The sequence below is a fragment of the Mustelus asterias genome, chromosome 1 (genome assembly GCF_964213995.1).
Source record: "Mustelus asterias chromosome 1, sMusAst1.hap1.1, whole genome shotgun sequence".
Lineage (NCBI taxonomy): Eukaryota > Metazoa > Chordata > Chondrichthyes > Carcharhiniformes > Triakidae > Mustelus > Mustelus asterias.
This window is the reverse complement of record NC_135801.1, coordinates 156811125-156833405: the sequence shown is the minus strand read 5'-3', so window position 1 is coordinate 156833405 and position 22281 is coordinate 156811125. Positions and strand designations below refer to the sequence as shown.

The 22281-nt window shown below is 42.9% G+C and overlaps 1 protein-coding gene across 1 annotated transcript in view; it reads right to left on the bottom strand.

Annotated features, from left to right (window-relative positions):
• The window catches only part of ube2r2 (ubiquitin-conjugating enzyme E2R 2), a 156808-nt gene that overhangs the window by 4583 nt on the left and 129944 nt on the right, over positions 1-22281 (bottom strand). The window contains exons 3-4 of the mRNA XM_078221185.1: positions 21469-21566; positions 10951-11085 (exon numbers count right to left, since the gene is read on the bottom strand). Coding sequence (XP_078077311.1) covers positions 10951-11085; positions 21469-21566 — 233 coding nt within the window. The remainder of the gene's footprint in view (positions 1-10950; positions 11086-21468; positions 21567-22281) is intronic.

The window sequence follows — 22281 nt, the reverse complement described above, 5'->3', positions numbered from 1 at the left end:
ATCCCATGCCCCTTCACTTTCTCAATGAGCCTTGCATGGGGCACCTTATCAAACACCTTGCTGAAATCCATATAAACTACATCTACCGTTCTTCCCTCGTCTATGTGTCTAGTTACATCTTCAAAAAATTCAATTAGGCTCGTAAGGCATGATCTGCCTTGGACAAAGCCGTGCTGGCTATTTCTGATCATACTATTCCTCTCCAGATGTTCATAAATCCTGCCACTCAGGATCTTCTCCATCAATTTACCAACTACTGAGGTTAGACTCACCGGTTTATAATTTCCCGGGCTATCTCTTCTCCCTTTCTTGAATAACGGAACCACATCCGCAATCCTCCCGAACCCCTCCAGTCTCCATTGATGACGCAAAGATCATCGCCAGAGGCTCTGCAATCTCTTTCCTCACCTCCCACAGTAACCTGGGGTACATCCCATCCAGTCCTGGCGATTTATCTAACTTGAGGCTTTTCAAAAGCTCCAACACATCCTCTTTCCTAATGTCCACATACTCAATCTTCTCAGTCCACTGCAAGTCTGCCCTGCAACGACCAAGATCCCTTTCCACTGTGAATACTGAAGCAAAGTATTCATTGAGTACCTCTGCCATTTCTACCGGTTCTATACAGACTTTCCCACCGTCACATTTGATAGGTCATAGAAAAGTCATAGAAAAGTCATAGAAACCCTACAGTGCAGAAGGAGGCCATTCGGCCCATCGAGTCTGCACCGACCACATTCCCACCCAGGCCCTACCCCCACATATTTACCCGCTAATCCCTCTAACCTATGCATCTCAGGACTCTAAGGGTCAATTTTTAACCTGGCCAATCAACCTAACCCGCACATCTTTGGACTGTGGGAGGAAACCGGAGCACCCGGAGGAAACCCACGCAGACACGAGGAGAACATGCAAACTCCACACAGACAGTGACCCGAGCCGGGAATCGAACCCGGGACCCTGGAGCTGTAAAGCAGCAGTGCTAACCACTGTGCTACCGTGCCGCCCGAAGGTCCTACTCCTTCACATCTTATGCTGTTTGTGATTTATATAAATGATCTGGAAGAAGGAGTAACTGGGGTGATCAGTAAGTTTGCGGACGACACAAAACTGGCAGGACTTGCAGATAGTGAGGAACATTGTCAGAGGCTACAGAAGGATATAGATAGGCTGGAAATTTGGGCAAGGAAATGGCAGATGGAGTTCAATCCTGATAAATGCGAAGTGATGCATTTTGGTGGGAATAATGTAGGGAGGAGCTACACGATAAATGGAAGAACCATAAAGGGTGTAGAGACGCAGAGGGACCTGGGTGTGCAAGTCCACAGATCTTTGAAGGTGACGTCACAGGTGGAGAAGGTGGTGAAGAAGGCATATGGCATGCTTGCCTTTATAGGACGGGGCATAGAGTATAAAAGTTGGGGTCTGATGTTGCAGATGTATAGAACGTTGGTTCGGCCGCATTTGGAATACTGCGTCCAGTTCTGGTCGCCACACTACCAGAAGGACGTGGAGGCTTTGGAGAGAGTACAGAGGAGGTTTACCAGGATGTTGCCTGGTATGGAGGGGCTTGGTTATGAGGAGAGATTGGGGAAACTGGGGTTGTTCTCCTTGGAAAGACGGAGGATGAGGGGAGACTTAATAGAGGTGTATAAAATTATGAAAGGCATAGATAGGGTGAACGGTGGGAAGCTTTTCCCCGGGTCGGTGGTGACGTTCACGAGGGGTCATAGGTTCAAGGTGAAGGGGGGGAGGTTTAACACAGATATCAGAAGGACATATTTCACACAGAGGGTCGTGGGGGCCTGGAATGTGTTGCCGGGCAAGGTGGTGGAGGCGGACACACTGGGAACGTTTAAGACTTATCTAGACAGCTATATGAACGGAGTGGGAATGGAGGGATACAAAAGAGTGGTCTAGTTTGGACCAGGGAGCGGCACGGGCTAATTGTTCCTGGTTTCTCGTTTCAAGGCTTCATTCTATGATCATCTTGCTGGTGCCAGTACAGAGTGAGACTGCGGATAGTTGGGAACGTGTCTCGGGGGCAGGGAATTCATATGGTGTTCGTGGAAGTGGAAATGACTAGGGTTGGGAAGCATTTTCCGATCGGGGCCATTGTGATCTCCTGGACTCGTTTCGATCGCCTCAGGGGGTCGGAGAGGAATTTCCCAGATTTTTTTTCCCCATATTGGCCCTGGGGTTTTTCACTCTGGGTTTTCGCCTCTCCCTGGAGATCACATGGTCTGGAATGGGGGGGTGGGGGTAAGTTAATAGGTTGTAATGAACAAAGCATCGTAGCTGTGAGGGACAGCTCGGTGGATAGGATATTAGGATGTAGATAGGCTGGAAAATTGGGCGGGGATCCTGGATTCAGGATTCAATCCTGGACCGGGGAGCGGCGCGGGCTTGGGGGGCCGAAGGGCCTGTTCCTGTGCTGTATTGTTCTTTGTTCTTATCCTCTTGCTCTTAACATACTTGTAGAATGCCTTGGGGTTTTCCTTTATCCTGTCTGCCAAAGCCTTCTCATGACCCCTTCTTGCTCTTCTAATTTCCCTCTTAAGTTCCTTCCTACTAGTCGTATACTCTTCTAGATTTCTAACATTACCCAGATCCCAGAACCTTTTGTAGGCTTTTCTTTTCTTCTTGACTAAATTCGTTACAGCTTTCGTGCACCATGGTTCCTGTGACCTACCATAACTCCCGTCTCATTGGAGCGTTGCTGTGTAGAGCTCCAGACAAATCTTCCTTGAAAATAGGCCACATTTCTTCTGTACATTTCCCTGAGAAAACCTCCTTCCAATTTATGCCTCTAATTTCCTGCCTAATAGCCTCATAATTGCCCTGTTCTGAAGCAACAACTCCTCACTTCTATTCCATCCTGCATTAGTTAAATACTAACAGTCCATTAACATTTTCAATAACTTTTGTAAGAATTACAATAATCCCCAAGCTAGATATTATATTAGGCAATAAGGTTTCATAATCATCTCAGTACATTTTTGTTAAAAGTGGTGGTTTGGGACTAGAGGAAATACATTTATTCAAAATATTCCAGTACAAGATACTGGGAGTAAATTAAACATTTATTAAATAGGATTTGATTAAAAATAAGATAAATTTCTTACCTGTGGGAAGCTGCATCCCTTTGGTTACTCTGGCAGCAAACAACACCTTCCCATTAACAAGTGTGGAGCTATGACCAAACAAACTGAACCAGAGTAACTGAATGGGTACTCCGTCACCCCAGAATAGGTTTGGGCTGTCTCAGGCCTGTTCAGAGTGCAACCATAAAATTGGAAATCTCACCCGATAACAATGGCCACTTGGGAGGGAAAAGGTCAAAAAGGCGACAGGAGGGAATGGGCACTATATCCTGCCCATACTGACATTGGGTGAAAAATAATCCATTCTCCAATGCTAACAGCCCTGAGTCAAGGAGTACAAAATTTCACCAAAGAGGGCTGCAAATTAACACAATATAAAACCTGTAAAGTCGGTTCCAAGACAAATTATACAGAATTGAAACTATGGGAGAGGAAATGGAAGGGCGCACACAAACTGGTGAAATTGGTTGACATTTTGCAGATTAAATTCAACGCAGAAAAGAGGGAAATAATATAAATTGGACAGAATATTTGGCGGGGGTTGTCAGTTGGCAGGTTTTCTTTTGCTGGGTGATACCCGAGTACACCAAGTACTTGAATGTTACAATAAAGTTTTAAAATATCGAATTAACCAACTGTCAGCTGCAGAACAGCCTCACTATCACTCACAAGGCTTTTTCTGCAAGAGGGGAGAGTAGGGGGATGGGGAGGGGAGAATGCATGGAATGGGAGATGGGATGGGGGTGACATGAGAGATGGCATGGGAAGGATGGAATGGCATGAAATGGGGATTTAACAAAATTTTATTGTAATACAGATACTAATTGCACATTAAATGTTTTGTGGATCTGTGCTAACAAACTAAATGAAGCAATTTTTAAGGGAGTATAGGAATAGAGACACATCAGGGTTCACATTCACAAACCTTTGGTGGGACAAGCTGAAAAAGTTGTTGAAACAAATAGGCATATAAATAGAGGCATAGCACATGGGTGTTAAGATACACCTGGATAAATCACTGGTTCAGCCTCAGGTGAAGTACTATGTTCAATTCTGGGCACAACACTTTGGGAAGGTGGTCAGGCCTGGGAGAGAAACGGTTAAGTCACACTGGATCTGATTGCTACCCGCTCATGCTGGTCCATTTAGAACCATAGAAAATTACAGCTCAGAAACAGGCCTTTTGGCCCTTCTTGTCTGTGCCAAACCATTTTTTGCCTAGTCCCACTGACCTGCACTTGGACCATATCCCTCCACACCCCTCTCATCCATGAACCCGTCCAAGTTTTTCTTAAATGTTAAAAGCGATTTACCACTTTATCCGGCAGCTCATTCCACACTCCCACCACTCTCTGCGTGAAGAAGCCCCCCTTAATATTCCCTTTAAACTTTTCTCCTTTCACCCTTAATCCATGCCCTCTGGTTTTTTTCTCCCCTAGCCTCAGTGGAAAAAGCCTGATTGCATTCACTCTATCTATACCCATCAAAATCTTATACACCTCTATCAAATCTCCCCTCAATCTTCTATGCTCCATGGAATAAAGTCCCAACCTATTCAATCTCTCTCTGTAACTCAGCTTCTCAAGTCCCGGCAACATCCTTGTGAACCTTCTCTGCACTCTTTCAACCTTATTTACATCCTTCCTGTAACTAGGTGAGCAAAACTGTACACAATACTCCAAATTCGGCCTCACCAATGCCTTATATAACCTTACCATAACACTCCAACTTTTATACTCGATACTCCGATTTATAAAGGCCAATGTACCAAAGGCACTCTTTACAACCCTATCCACCTGTGACGTCACTTTCAGGGAATTCTGTACCTGTATTCCCAGATCCCTCTGTTCAACTGCACTCTTCAGAGTCCTACCATTTACCCTGTACGTTCTACTTTGGTTTGTCCTTCCAATGTGCAATATCTCACACTTGTCTGCCTTAAATTCCATTTGCCATTTTTCAGCCCATTTTTCTAGTTGGTTCAAATTTCCTGCACAAACTAAGCCAAAGTTTTTCCATTTAAACTTAAATGGATAACTCAAATCAAAACTGTTTTTCCCCAAATATTTTCTGTCAGCCATTGAAATTCAGAAGCAAACGGCCAATTTATTGTTTGATTATTGGTAGCTTTCAAGTTTTGCAAGCTCCACACTGGGAATTGCGAAACAGTGGTAAATTAGATTTGCACTGGGGGGTATTCCACAGTTCTGGTTTATGATGCCTGTTTTATAGCTTCAGCCTGTTTGCTTTTGGTGTCTGCTATTCATTTTGCTAATAGTCACAAAACTGAACTTCGAGGAAAACCAAGGCCTACGGTAGGAAGGAGATCCTCAAACTCGAGCTTCAATAGAACCAGATCCACTGTACTGTGAAGGCAGCACTATGGCACCGTGGTTAGCATTGCTGCCTCTCAGCACCTGGGACCCGAGTTCAATTCTGGCCTTGGGTCAGTTTGCACTTCTCCCTGTGTCTGTGTGGGTTTCCTCCGGGTGCTCCGGTTTCATCCCACACTCCAAAGATGTGCATGTTAGGTGGACTGGCCATGGTAAATACGTGGGTTTATGGGGATAGGGTGGAGCTGGGCCTGGGTAAGATTCTCTTTCGAAGAGTCAGTGCAGACTCAATGGGCCGAATGATCTCCTTTTGGACTGTAGGGATTCTATGATTCTAACTCTTATCCTATCCTTGATAATTGTGATGCTTTTTAAATAGTAATCCTGCAACCTATCTTTAAAAGGGATCTTAAAAGGAACGCATTAGTTAAAAGAAACTTGCATAGGTTCACAAAAACATCTTTAAAAATGTAAAACAAATTGTTTATGGGATGTAGGTGTCATTGGCTGGGGTAGCATTTATTGCCCATCCCTAATTGCCCTCCATTCCACAGGGCATTTGAGAGTCAACCACACCTACATGTAGGACAGCCCAGGTAAGGATGACAGATTAGCTTCTCGAAGGTGAGCTAGAAGGGGTTTTTACGATAATCGACAATGGCTTCATGGTCAGCTTTTAATTCCAATTTCACCATTTGCCATGATGTGATTTGAAACCAGGTCCCCAAATCTTGCCTTGGATCCCTAGATTACTAGTCTAGTGACAATACCACTGCATTACAGTCTCCCCCTGCTTGTATTCAAACATCCTTGCAAATGTAATAGATCAAGTTCCAAGTCCAAGATCTAGCAGACTAAAAGCCATTGAGATGAGGTTGATTAAAGTAGGCAGCACAATAACAGATACCTTTCCATTCAGGGGTTTTGCTTCTATCCTGAAATCTGACTTTTTTAAAAAATAGCTCCCCTCCTTTGTATAATTCAACAAGCGTCTGGAGTTTGTGGTGTTTTTTGAAGAAGTGACCAGAATGGTTGACGAAGGAAGGGCCGTGGATGTTGTCTATATGGACTTTAGTAAAGCGTTTGACAAAGTCCCTCATGGTAGGCTAGTGAAAAAGGTTGGATCTCATGGGATAAAGGGGGAGGTGGCTAGATGGGTGGAGAACTGGCTTGGTCATAGAAGACAGAGGGTGGTAGTGGAAGGGTCTTTTTCCGGCTGGAGGCCTGTGACTAGTGGTGTTCCGCAGGGCTCTGTATTGGGACCTCTGCTGTTTGTGATTTATATAAATGATCTGAAAGGAGGAGTAACTGGGGTGATCAGTAAGTTTGCGGACGACACAAAACTGGCAGGACTTGCAGATAGTGAGGAACATTGTCAGAGGCTACAGAAGGATATAGATAGGCTGGAGATTTGGGCAAAGAAATGGCAGATGGAGTTCAATCCTGATAAATGCGAAGTGATGCATTTTGGTGGGAATAATGTAGGGAGGAGCTACACGATAAATGGAAGAACCATAAAGGGTGTAGAGACGCAGAGGGACCTGGGTGTGCAAGTCCACAGATCTTTGAAGGTGACGTCACAGGTGGAGAAGAAGGCATATGGCATGCTTGCCTTTATAGGACGGGGCATAGAGTATAAAAGTTGGGGTCTGATGTTGCAGATGTATAGAACGTTGGTTCGGCCGCATTTGGAATACTGCGCCCAGTTCTGGTCGCCACACTACCAGAAGGACGTGGAGGCTTTGGAGAGAGTACAGAGGAGGTTTACCAGGATGTTGCCTGGTATGGAGGGGCTTGGTTATGAGGAGAGATTGGGGAAACTGGGGTTGTTCTCCTTGGAAAGACGGAGGATGAGGGGAGACTTAATAGAGGTGTATAAAATTATGAAAGGCATAGATAGGGTGAACGGTGGGAAGCTTTTCCCCGGGTCGGTGGTGACGTTCACGAGGGGTCATAGGTTCAAGGTGAAAGGGGGAAGGTTTAACACAGATATCAGAAGGACATATTTTACACAGAGGGTCGTGGGGGCCTGGAATGTGTTGCCGGGCAAGGTGGTGGAGGCGGACACACTGGGAACGTTTAAGACTTATCTAGACAGCTATATGAACGGAGTGGGAATGGAGGGATACAAAAGAGTGGTCTAGTTTGGACCAGGGAGCGGCGCGGGCTAATTGTTCTTTGTTTCTCGTTTCAAGGCTTCATTCTATGATCATCTTGCTGGTGCCAGTACAGAGTGAGACTGCGGATAGTTGGGAACCTGTCTCGGGGGCAGGGAATTCATATGGTGTTCGTGGAAGTGGAAATGACTAGGGTTGGGAAGCATTTTCCGATCGGGGCCATTGTGATCTCCTGGACTCGTTTCGATCGCCTCAGGGGGTCGGAGAGGAATTTCCCAGATTTTTTTTCCCCATATTGGCCCTGGGGTTTTTCACTCTGGGTTTTCGCCTCTCCCTGGAGATCACATGGTCTGGAATGGGGGGGGTGGGGGTAAGTTAATAGGTTGTAATGAACAAAGCATCGTAGCTGTGAGGGACAGCTCGGTGGATAGGATATTGGTATGTAGATAGGCTGGAAAATTGGGCGGGGATCCTGGATTCAGGATTCAATCCTGGACCGGGGAGCGGCGCGGGCTTGGAGGGCCGAAGGGCCTGTTCCTGTGCTGTATTGTTCTTTGTATCTTTTCCCAAAGGTAGGGGAGTCTAAAACTAGAGGGCATAGGTTTAAGGTGAGAGGGGAGATACACAAAAGAGTCCACAGGGGCAATTTTTTCACAGAGAGTGGGGAATGTCTGGAACAAGCTGCCAGAGGTAGTAGTAGAGGCAGGTACAATTTTGTCTTTGAAAAAGCATTTAGATAGTTACATGGGTACGATAGGTATAGAGGGATATGGGCCAAATGCGGGCAATTGGGATTAGCTTAGGGTTTTTTTTTAAAAAAAGGGCGGCATGGACAGGTTAGGCTGAAGGGCCTGTTTCCATGCTGTAAACCTCTGACTTGTAATTATTGTAACTGCTGCCGCTGTTGGAGACAGGGAGGGGGAAGTGGGCAGGCAAAATTAAAGATCAAAACATTTGGTCAATCACAATTGGAAAAGGTGTTTTCCCAGTGCAACCCATATTAACAGCATCAACTCTTGCTTACAAATATAAAATCATTTATGTAAGATAGCCTATAATGGAGTCATTGCACGGCCCTTCCTTTCCACAGTAAGAAATGTCTGTGTCGATATGCGCGATCTTCTTGGAGATCCTCTCCACTTGGAGCCGGCAGTTTGCGGTGTCGATGGTAGTCATGATGTGGAGATGCCGGCGTTGGACTGGGGCTGCGTTTACCCCAGTCCAATGCCGGCATCTCCACATTATGCCTTCCTATCTAAACAGAAAGTGATATTGCAACACCTTCATAAAGTTAATCTGCAAATCCCTGTATAACTCAGAAAATTCAAACATGGTCGACAAAAGGTGAAATCTAGTCTGGTTAATTTCTGATATTATTCAAGTGACAACATGCTCTTACTGGTCAGCTGAAGAGTAGAGTTGTGTGTAGAATTCCTCCCCAATGTGGCAACATGAATCAGAACAAATGGTATGACAATATTACACAGTCATGTTCACAAATGGAACAGGTAGAAGAGAAAGAGGACCTGGTTCCTTAAAAGTTTTACAAGCTGAAGCCCTTTCTGAATTTTTACACTTCTAACTTTTTCATAATCATATTTTATAAGTTTCAATATTTATTGATCGGTGCAAGGTTTTAAATGTTGTTAAAAAAAGATGAATTTTCCCAGAGAAAACATTTGACATGGAGGCTTTTAATATGTTTCCATAAGGGCGGCACGGTAGCACAGTGGCTAGCACTGCTGCTTCACAGCTCCAGGGACCTGGGTTCGATTCCCGGCTTGGGTCACTGTCTGTGTGGAGTTTGCACATTCTCCTCGTGTCTGCGTGGGTTTCCTCCGGGTGCTCCGGTTTCCTCCCACAGTCCTGGCCATGCTAAAAATTGCCCTTAGTGTCCTGAGATGCGTGGATTAGAGGGATTAGTGGGTAAATATGTCGGGATGTGGGGGTAGGGCCTGGGTGGGATTGTGGTCGGTGCAGACTCGATGGGCTGAATGGCCTCTTTCTGTACTGCAGGGTTTCTATGATTTCTATGATTCTAAATACAATGTTGCAGTCTGATTTTAATATTTAACAAGCCCTTTGTTTCTAAGCTGTTTCTAAGTAGGTCTAACTAATAAATAAAGGATGACTGAGGGGTAGCATTATAAAGTATGCAGGTATCTCATTCTTGCACATTTTTGTATTAAAGGTATTTCATTACATTTAAGTATAATAGGGTAATACGTTGTTAGAGGATATAACAATAGTCTGGTACTAAAAGAATAATAACTTGGGATAGACCAATTTAGAAATTAATGTAGTACAGAAAAAGTATGATGTACCTGGAATTACAAAGGTACATAGAAACACATAACCACTGTTAGAGATTTTAAGTATGCATTTTTGAAAGTATTCTGTACACCTTGGCCAAATACAGACTGCCCAAGGCATAATGGGATGGAAGCTAAGTGAATTGAACCACATTCTTTGAGAACAATACGGCCACAGAGAATAGTTCCCATACACTAAATGAATGGGACAATTCATTTTCTACTGATAAGAAATGCTTAGCAGACAGTGAGAATGGGAACTCTTGAAACTCTATGACCTACGTAATTTTGAGACACAGTGGGAAAGCTACATTTGAACTCTATTACCAACATAATTGAAGTTGAGAGACAAGTGGGTGGGAGCTTCCAGATTCTACGGACCAAGGAACTCTCATGCTGCCAGAGAGGAGGATGTAATTGGCCAAGGTAAATAATCCATATTAACATGATTGGTCCATCCTATTAAGATGGACAGAGTAAGCGGACAGATAATTTCTGAAGTATAATTACAGAATGTCTTGATAATTTAATTAGAGTAATTTGAACTCTCTTAAATTGCTCTCCCTCACATGGTGGCACCAGGCCTGGCTCAATAAAGTATGTCATCAACCAGAATTTACTGTCTCCATGAGTTCTTTGTATTTGCTGAGCTGTATTACGAAAGAGAAATCTCCCGCATGAGGCCAGCATAACACATAGCTCTCTGAAAAATTCCAACACATGTACACACAATATTGCAGCACACATTTCATTTCTATTTAAGTCAGTTTGATCAAGATGGAGAATCACCCCATTAGACCCAAGATAACCATGCAACTAGATTCCTAGTTACACCCAGTTTTGGGTTGGATGAATATTCAGATCGGAACTCAAATTTGCCAAAACCTGTTTTAAGGATAAATGGTCACGAGGATGAAACGTGATTCATTAGTTTAGAATTATGCACCTATCAGTATTTATATGGCTTGGAAAAGACATCCAGTTCATAGCCAGGCAGTGGTGCAAGGAAGGATCTGGATCAGGGCAAGGGTAAGAAAGAAGCTCTAAGACTTGATGATTTAAAAAAAAAATCTACATTTCTTACCTGATGATTTCAGCATATTCTTTGTCTTTCCCTTTGCTATCTCTCCATTTTCTGAACATGACAGAAGCATCCACATTTGCTGGCGAAAATGTGTTTGGTTCATTCAATAAGGAGATGACACTTAAAAGAATAGTCCTGGGTGAATAGATTTAGAACACGAGAGTTAATGATTTCCTTAATTTCCTGATTAAACTTTGCAAGTTTTTTTAAAAGCCATGTATTAAAAAAAATTAAGTACCACACCTTGTATATTTAACACGAACATTTGTAGAATACTACCTCCTTTTCCAGACCACAAAAATGGACATCAGAATATAGCAGGACAAATGATGCATCAACACAGATTATTTCACAGGCCTACATGCAGTCTGGAAGAGACGACGAGGCAGGCAGAAATTAATTTTAACCCACTTTTAAGTTCATCTTATCCAGGTTCCTCGCCTCAGACTTGCATGTGATATTCTCTAAAAGACAGCAGACCAGTCAGGCAATGGAACCTGCAAGTGATGCTCATATCAGCAGCACAGCAGGCTTACATAGCTTGTGAAAAATACCTGCCTGCATTTAACATGGTCACAGCAAGACCTCTCCCATGGTGATCATATGGGTATCCAATTTAAACATATTTCTATTATTAAACTTGCAGAATATCATCATAAAATTAGCACATATTTGAAGAAAGAATTTAGGATCAGATTTAAAGACAAAACTCCCCCTCCTCCCAACAACAAAGTAAGTTGGGGCTAATGGTTATAATTGCACATTGGAATCAATAAAGAAATACTTGCATTTATATATTGCCTTCACAACTGTTATGATTCCAGCTGATGTTACTACTGGACAAGGTGGAACCTGGCTCGATAGATCCTAACTTTTATTTTTTTGTTTAGAAATGTGGAGGGCGGCTACTGAACAGAGTCTCAGGAGTCTGCTGATGAACTTTTAACAAAAGAATAAAACATTTATTAAATAAGAAAAGACGAATTATATTACACTGCAGCTTCATCCACAAATATACTTTGAGTTTTATACAGTGGATACCACAAGTTATCAAGTCTATATTATACACGAATCTGCATAGTAAATATACAGTCCATGCACTAATAGGTGAACTGTGGTCAGTCATGCCACACTCCAAAACCAAGTGATCAATGCCACCAAAGCAACTTGTATGGATCTCTCACCAACTCCCCCCAGATGCTCGTCAAATTGGGAGCAACTGGTCTCACAGAAACTCATCTTTCACTCGAGGGTTTCGAATCTGCACTCTCGAGGAACTCTTCTCCCAAATGGCACTTTCTCTCGGACTTCTTCAACAAGGATCCATCTCCAGGGTTTAAATCTCTGCTTCTAATGTTCCTGTCCTCAGGATCACCACATGCATTCAAGCTTTGCCTTCCACGCAATTTCTTAGATATTCAGCTGTACCAGCAGAACACCCTGCCTCTGAGGCAGGTAGTGAGGAGTTGCCCACCTTTGCTTGTCCCCTCGGATCACCTAGCTTCTCACAAGCCAACTTAAGTCTGTTTCCTGTAGCTCTGCCTCCTTAAATTGGAGTTTTTTCTCTGCTCCTTACTTTAACTTCACGGAACAGAACCTTGTTCGGATACCTCTTTTTGTTCCTTGACTTAAAATTTTTCTTGGGATTTTATTTTGTTCCCACTCCTTGGTTCCTAGGACTTCATGTTCTTTTGGGAAATATGCTCTCTGCAGTTGACACTTGTGTCCGGTTTCTCCTGGCATCTGTTTCCAACTGAAATCAAACTGTTTTTCTGTTTCTCTTTGTTCTGTAGGTTCCCTGCTGTGGGGTAAAGGCAGAGGAGTGATACCTTCATAGGGCCAGCACGGACATGATGGGCCAAATGGTCGTCTTCTGTGCTGTAAACATTTTATGATTCTACGATAAAGGCTGGGCAAACCAAACGTGCACGAATACGGTAGATGAGCCTATGGCATCTGTACAATAGTTTTCCAGATCACTATGTTGCGGAACCAACTAGGAACAATCTAGTGTACTCAGTGTTAAATTAATAAACTTGCAGCAAAGGAGCCTCTAGGGAAGTGTGAACATAACAGGAATTTTATATGCGTTGGTTAGTGTTTTAGTTGAGTCTATAAGAGGGGGAAGGAGGCACCACAGCAGCTGTAAAATCCTGGCCGAGGATCTTACTTCTAAACAAAAAGTTAATTACATGGCAGTAGACAGGGAATGGCATGCATTTAAAGCACTAGTTCACAATATACATTTATATTTTAGCAACATATATTCACTTAAGGTACAAAGACCCAACAACAACAGTGGTTCAATCATGACTTGCATGAGAAATTAAAGCTAATATATCAAATGATTATAATGTTGTCAAAAAAATGTTAATCCTTAGAATGGGGTGATTATGAAATTCAGCAAAGGAGGACCAAGACATTGTTTATGAAAGAAAGTATGAAAGTACATTAGCAACAGGCATAAAACAGATTACACACCCAGAGAAATGTTGGCAAACAGAAAGAGATTAGCGAAAGCAAAGATGGGTTAGAGACAGATCAAATTAAAATGGGGAATAAGGAAATGGCAGAGATTGTGCTAGGAGTCGGGAGAGATTGAGCAGACTAGACCTAAATTTAGGAAAAACAACAAGGTGATCTAATTGGAATATATAAAATTCTTAAGGGGCTTCACAGGGTAGCTACTGAGAAACTGCTTCCCCTGGTTGTGGAAGCAGTGAAAACTGGTTGTAATAAATAGGAGCAAGAGTGGCCATGCAGCCACTTGAGCCTGTTCCATTATTCAAAAAAATCAGAGCTGCCCATGCATCTCAACACCGCCTTCTCATCCTTCATTCCCTTCATGCTCAATAATCAAACAATCAGCATGGCGTGTCATCATTGACTCGCCATCTCCAGCCCTCTTTGTTCGAAACTTCTGAGATTCGCAACCCTCTGAGTTGCGTTTTTCTTTCAGAGGATGGGTGTCGCTGGCTAGGCCAGTATTTATTACCCATCCCGAATGCCCTCGAAGATGGTGGTGAGCTCCTAACTGCTGGAGTCCATGTTGTGTAGGTACACTCAGTGCTGTTAGGAAGTTCCCGGATGTTGACCCAGTGACAGCATTATATTTCCAAATCGAGGCGGTGTGGTTGGATGATGTATCTGAAGTTGCAGCTGGTGGTGTTTCCATGTGTTTGCTACCCATTCCTTCTAAGTGGTCAATGTCATGGAAGGTGCTGTTAAAGGAGGCATGGTGACTTGCTAGTGCATCTGGTCGATGGTACACTGAGTAGGAACGGTGTACTGGTGCTGGACAAGGCTGATGGTGCAAGGAAATAGATGGCCCCTTATCTTGAGAACTATCCCTTCTCGTTCTCGATTCTCTGGCCGGGTAAACAGCCTGTTTACTTGTCGAGCCTTACAAGGATTTTTGTTTCAATGAAATCACCGCTCATTTTCTTAAATCTGGAAAATATAGACCAATTCTAACCAGAAGAACTAGACTCTCAGTCTAACATCCCAACATTTACCCCGAACTGAAATTAAATCACAGATCAGCCATGATATAATTGGAGGGCAGAACAGGCTCATGGGACTGAGCAGCCGACTGTTACTAATCAAGGCAGCAACAAACGAGTTGTTTTTCATGTGAGCTGCATTAACAGTTCCTGTAGAATGCCATTGGCCTGTTGGTAGTGTTCCCCCTTGTCCACACTCTGCATCTGCTGAGGATTGATTCAGCGTTTGTTATTAGAAACTTGGAGTTTTTTGCATTCATTGGAGAAAACGCACCTTCAGTTCTCCTGCCTCTACTCATTGATTTCAGAAACTGATCCTTATGTTTGTTATATGTCCCAATCTGTCCCAGCCAGCCTCCCATCTTCCAACTCCATAAACTGGAGCTCATCACAAACACTGCTACCCACACCCAGACCTTCACCAGGTTCTGCTCACTCTCCCTCACTCACTCAGCTCGCTGCTGTCTATTGCCTCCTGGTTAAACAATGCTTCAAAATTCTTATGGGTTTCAAACTCCTCTTTAGCCCAGCAAAGCCTCCGATATGAAGCCCAAATTAGAGCAGTGCAGGATGCATCTCTGATTTTAATTCCTCCACCATTGCTCCATGATATATCCTAGGATTCTTTGGGAGGCAAGGGATGTGATTGCCTTTAATCTTTGGGTCCTCACTGTCCACGGGGATAGTGCCAGAGGACTGGAGAGTGGCGAATGTTGTTCCTCTGTTCAAGAAAGGAAATAGGAATGACCCTAGTAATTATAGGCCGGTTAGTCTTACTTCGGTGGTCGGTAAGTTAATGGAAAAGGTCCTGAGAGGTAGGATTTATGACCATTTGGAAAGATGCAGCTTAATCCGGGATAGTCAACACGGATTCGTGAAGGGTAAGTCTTGCCTAACAAATTTGATTGAATTATTTGAGGAGGTAACTAAGTGTGTAGGTGAAGGTAGAGCAGTTGATGTCGTATACATGGATTTTAGTAAGGCGTTTGATAAGGTTCTCCATGGTCGGCTCATGAAGATAGTAAGGAGGTGTGGGACAGAGGGAAATTTGGCCGATTGCATAAGTAACTGGCTATCTCATAGAAGACAGAGGGTGGTGGTGGATGGAAAATTTTCAGACTGGAGACCAGTTACCAGCGCTGTACCACAGGGATCAGTGCTGGGTCCTCTGCTATTTGTGATTTTTATCAATGACTTGGAGGAGGGGGCTGAAGGGTGGATTAGTAAATTTGCTGATGACACAAAGATTGGTGGAGTAGCAGATGAGGTGGAGGGCTGATGTAGGCTGCAAAGAGACATTGATAGGATACAGAGCTGGGCCGAAAAATGGCAGATGGAGTTTAACCCTGATAAGTGCGAGGTGATTCATTTTGGTAGGACAAATTTGAATGCGGATTACAGGGTCAAAGGTAGGGTTCTGAGGAATGTGGAGGAACAGAGAGATCTTGGGGTTCATATCCACAGATCTCTGAAGGTTGCCACTCAAGTGGATAGAGCCGTGAAGGCCTATAGTGTGTTAGCGTTTATTAACAGGGGATTGAGTTTAAGAGCCGTGGGGTTATGCTGCAACTGTACAGGACCTTGGTGAGACCACATTTGGAATAGTGTGTGCAGTTCTGGTCACCTCACTATAAGGAGGATGTGGAAGCATTGGAGAGAGTGCAGAGGAGATTTACCAGGATGCTGCCTGGTTTGGAGGGTAGGTCTTATGAGGAAAGGTTGAGGGAGCGAGGGCTTTTCTCTTTAGAGCGGAGGAGGATGAGAGGAGACTTAATAGAGGTTTATAAGATGATGAGGGGGATAGATAGAGTGGACGTTCAGAGACAATTTCCTCAGGTGGATGTAGCTGTTACTCGGGGACATAACTAGAAGGTTCATGGTGGGAGATATAGGAGGGATGTCCGAGGTAGGTTCTTTACTCAGAGTGGTTGGGGTGTGGAATGGACTTCCTGCTGTGATAGTGGAGTCAGACACTTTAGGAACTTTCAAGCAGTGATTGGATAGGCACATGGAGCACACCAGAATGATAGGGAGTGGGATAGCTTGATCTTGGTTTCAGACAAAACTCGGCACAACATCGAGGGCCGAAGGGCCTGTACTGTGCTGTTCTATAGCACAGGGATCACAGTCTTAATCTCAATGGCCAACTCTTATTCTGAGATGAAAAGAAGCATCTTCACTCAAAAGGTTGAGAGAGAATCTCCAGAATTCTTTATTGTAAGGAGCTACGAATGCTCAATTGTTGAGTATATTTAGATGGATAGGTTTTTGTTACTAAACTAAAGGATATGGGGATGGTGGTGGTGAGGTAGAAGATCAGTCGTGACCCTATTGAGGTTGAACAGATTCAAAGGGCCAAATGGTCTATTCTAGTTCCTTTTTTTAAAAAAAGTTGTGTTCCAACTGATACTTGTCCCATGTTTTCCACCTTGTTAAAGCAGATTCTATAAAGTAAAGGAGAAAAGGAAGAGCACGTAACAAGGGCAACGCAACTCCTATAGGAAGAATTAAATCTAAAAGACAGTTTTTCCACACCTAGTTGCGATATAAAGACATTGATAGAAATCAGTGAGTAATCACCAAATAGAGCGAATGACAGGAGAATAAAACAAGTTCAAAATCAGACAGGTTGCTCCTTCAGATTTAGGGAAAGTTAGCAAATTTTTGTTGGCATAAATAAAACTGAATATTTAAGTCTTGAAACATTATTTATTTAGAACTTAACTGCTGTTAAGTAGTTACAAGGTTCCAAAATGGCATAGTTTGTGAAAGTAGACCCCATTGTGCTGTTACCATGCTTCTGACCTGCTGCCAGACTAAAGATTACATAAACTCGCATCAATCCACGTAATAGCTCACAACTGCAGGAAAGCTCATCTCGACAATTCCAAACAACTTCATTCAAAAAAATAAATAAACCGATTTTGAATGAATAACTTGAACAAGTGTGTAAATCGTCAAAGGTCTAAGTCATTTTGTTCGGTTGGAGAAACATAGAAATTATCGGGGGTACATACGAGGGGGTAGCCTGAAAAATCTAAACCTGGAGAATTCATCCAGTCGAACACATGAACACAGTTTAGAACCATAGAAAATTACAGCTCAGAAACAGGCCTTTTGGCCCTTCTTGTCTGTGCCAAACCATTTTTTGCCTCGTCCCACTGACCTGCGCTTGGACCATATCCCTCCACACCCCTCTCATCCATGAACCCGTCCAAGTTTTTCTTAAATGTTAAAAGTGACCCCGCATTTACCACTTTATCCGGCAGCTCATTCCACACTCCCACCACTCTCTGCGTGAAGAAGCCCCCCCTAATATTCCCTTTAAACTTTTCTCCTTTCACCCTTAACCCATGCCCTCTGGTTTTTTTCTCCCCTAGCCTCAGCGAAAAAAGCCTGCTTGCATTCACTCTATCTATACCCATCAAAATCTTATACACCTCTATCAAATCTCCCCTCATTCTTCTACGCTCCAGGGAATAAAGTCCCAACCTATTCAATCTCTCTCTGTAACTCAGCTTCTCAAGTCCCGGCAACATCCTTGTGAACCTTCTCTGCACTCTTTCAACCTTATTTACATCCTTCCTGTAACTAGGTGACCAAAACTGTACACAATACTCCAAATTCGGCCTCATTAATCACTTATATAACCTTACCATAACACTCCAGCTTTTATACTCGATACTCCGATTTATAAAGGCCAATGTACCAAAGGCACTCTTTACGACCCTATCCACCTGTGACGTCACTTTTAGGGAATTCTGTACCTGTATTCCCAGATCCCTCTGTTCAACTGCACTCTTCAGAGTCCTACCATTTACCCTGTACGTTCTTCTTTGGTTTGTCCTTCCAAAGTGCAATATCTCACACTTGTCTGCGTTAAATTCCATTTGCCATTTTACAGCCCATTTTTCTAGTTGGTCCAAATCCCTCTGCAAGCTTTGAAAACCTTCCTCACTGTCCACTACACCTCCAATCTTTGTATCATCAGCAAATTTGCTGATCCAATTTACCACATTATCATCCAGATCATTGATATAGATGACAAACAACAATGGACCCAACACCGATCCCTGCGGCACACCACTAGTCACAGGCCTCCACTCAGAGAAGCAATCCTCAACTACCACTCTCTGGCTATACCCACTCTTGAGCTTTCACATCATTCCTATAGTGAGGTGACCAGAACTGCACACACTACAACACCTGTGGCCTAACCAACACTCTATACAACTCCAAAATAATCTCCTTGCTCCTATACTCTGTGCCACAACTGATAAAAACATGTGGCCCATATGCCTTCTTAACTATCCTATTCACCTGCTCTGCCATCTTTAGGGATGTGAATAAGTACCCCAAGATCCATCTGTTCCACTGAGATTCCTGCTGTCCTGCCATTCATTAAATACTCCCTTGTCTTGTTCTTCCAAAGTGCATCACCTCGCACTTAGCAGGGTTAAATACCATCTGCCACTGCTCTGCCCATCTGACCAACCCATCTATGACTTCCTGTAACCTACGACCATCTTCTTCACTAATTAACCGTCCTACCAATCTTCGCGACATCTGCAAACTTGCTCATCATTCCCCCCACATTATCATATATATTATTTACATATATAACAAACAATAAGGGTCTCAGCACTGAACCTTGTAGTACACCACTGGACACCAAACCCACCTCCAGTCACTCAAACAGCCTTCTACCACTGCCATTTGTGTCCTAGCACTAAGCCAGTTTCAGATCCATCTCACAAAGTTTCCCCAAATTCTATGTTGAAGGTTTCAACCTTCTCAATCAGTCTCCCATGTGGGACCTTGTCAAAGATTTTGCTAAAATCCATATAAATTACAACTGCACTTCCCTCATCCACACATTTGATCACATTTTTGAAAATTCTATCAAATTTGTGAGGCATGACCTCCCTCAGTTTAGATGAATAAAATACACATTTAGGATGAGTGTCATAAGTTCTTCTTCACATAAAAAATCATCAAGGTATGGAATGGACTCCTGGATGGATTAGTGAAGATAAAAACCTTGGGAACATTAAAATGACTATTCTTGGGGTGTTTTGAGCAGGAAAAATGGATAATTGGTGATAATTACTTCTGAACAACCTCATGTCCTGAAAAAGTAATTTTACAAATTTTGGTGCCTGTGCACTTAAGAAAATGCAGCAAATTTCTTAAAAAATAAAAATTAAATTCTTTCAGTTCATTTTTCTTTTATATCTGTCCCATAATTCCATAAATTTGAAAGAATTTTTTGAGGAGGTAACTAAGTGTGTAGATGAAGGTAGTGCAGTTGATGTCATATACATGGATTTTAGTAAGGCATTTGATAAAGTCCCCCACGGTCGGCTTATGAAGAAAGTAAGGATGTGTGGGATAGAGGGAAGTTTGGCCGATTGGATAGGTAACTGGCTATCTAACAGAAGACAGAGGGTGGTGGTGGATGGAAAATTTTCGGACTGGAAACCGGTTACCAGCGGAGTGCCACAGGGATCAGTGCTTGGTCCTCTGCTATTTGTAATTTTTATAAACGACTTGGAGGAGGGGGCTGAATGGTGGATCAGTAAATTTGCTGATGACACCAAGATTGGTGGAGTAGTGGATGAGGTGGAGGGCTGTTGTAGGCTGCAAAGAGACACAGATAGGATGCAGAGCTGGGCTGAAAAATGGCAAATGGAGTTTAACCCTGACAAATGCGAGGTGATTCATTTTGGTAGGACAAATTTAAATGTGGATTACAGGGTCAAAGGTAGGGTTCTGAAGAATGTGGAGGAACAGAGAGATCTTGGGGTTCATATCCATAGATCTCTGAAGGTTGCCACTCAAGTGGATAGAGCCGTGAAGAAGGCCTATAGTGTGTTGGCGTTCATTAACAGGGGGTTTGAGTTTAAGAGCCGTGGGGTTATGCTGCAACTGTACAGGACCTTGGTGAGACCACATTTGGAATATTGTGTGCAGTTCTGGTCACCTCACTACAAGAAGGATGTGGAGACACTGGAAAGAGTGCAAAGGAGATTTACCAGGATGCTGCCTGGTTTGGAGGGTAGGTCTTATGAGGAAAGGTTGAGGGAACTTGGGCTTTTCTCTTTGGAGCGGAGGAGGTTGAGAGGAGACTTGATAGAGGTTTATAAGATGATGAGGGGGATAGATAGAGTGAACGTTCAAAGACTAATTCCTCAGGTGAATGGAGCGGTAACTAGGGGCATAACTATAGGGTTCATGGTGGGAGATATAGGAAGGATGTCCGAGGTAGGTTTTTTACTCAGAGTGGTTGGGGTGTGGAATGGACTGCCTGCAGGGATAGTGGAGTCAGAAACTTTAGGAACATTTAAGAAGCTATTGAATAGGCACATGGAGTACTTCGGGATGATAGGGAGGCAATAGCTTGATCTGGGTTTCAGACAAAGCTCGGCACAACATCGTGGGCTGAAGGGCCTGTTCTGTGCTGTACTGTTCTATGTTCTATATAGGACCCAATCTTTATTTTTCTTGCAGTATAGTGATTTAATCATAATTTGTATTTCCTGTTTGGTTAACTTCATTTTTGCATGTCTCAGTGAGAATGTGCAAGTGTGATTGATTGAAGAGCACCCCCTGCTGCTTCACCTGTTCACAGATGGCACAGATTTCATGTGGAGTTGTCACTCTGGATCAGATATCTGATTATTAGAAATCTCCATGCCCAAGCTTGCAAAAAGAATCTTGGGAACTGTGCACAAGGTGAACAGCGAAAGCTGTTCTTTTGCTGCTTACAGCAAACTCCAGGCTACAAATTAAATGACAAATCAAATATATCTACTTTCTGCTCAACAGGAAAAGCAAGCAATTCAGGATTGTCTAGTTTGGCGAGGACATACACTATAATACATTTGGAGAGAGTTTGACTCAAATTAATTTTTCCAAGATAAAAATGTGTAAAACTAATTATACACACACACACAAAGTACAAAAGAACAAATCCTAATGAAATTTAAATTCTTGTCAATGGAGAATAGCTTACCTGACATTTTGAGTTGGATTCCATCTTTCAGACGGTAGTTCACCACTCTGAGGGTCATCTACTGGTGGGTGAAGGATTGAAATGCAAACATCTCCATTCTAAAAGCAAAAGACTCCAAGTTGTCAAACAGATCCTTTAAACAATACCATAACACCACCTTGAACATACATCTGATCATTCCAGAATGTCAGTTAATATTGCACAATACGCAGTGACTCAGTACTGGTAAAAATATATTTTGTCTCTTAGCTTCTATCATTACAAATATATGATGACTCAGTTTCTTGTCCCAATTTTGATGCCTACATCTCCAAATTATAATTTCAAAACAATTTGCACAAAAGTTAAAAACTGATAGGGAAACATTTGATTCGCAGTTTCTACACAGACTGAAACTGTACTTTTTAAAATGAATTTTTGAGATGTGGGCTTGACAGGTATCACATCCTCAGTTGGTGTTATAACTGGACGGGAAAATCCTAGAATGGAACCCTGGCTCAAAAGACCAAAACTTTAAAATGTGGAGGAATAGAACCACAGGACCGCTAACTAGCTTCAACAAGAGAAAACATTTATTAAACATGAAAAAGTTGGAGAATACTACAATACTCATTTGCTTAAATACACACAGGTTTATACATTAAGATTAATACAACAACACAGTACATCTGAAGTTACAATGGTCTCATTAGCACACAAGTCCCTTTGACGCACACGAGATAACTGTGGTCAAGTAACACCAAAATTAGTCTCTGTGGTTTGCTCCTCAGAATCCTTCCAGGTGATTGTCATGAGTTTCTAAAATCCACTCCC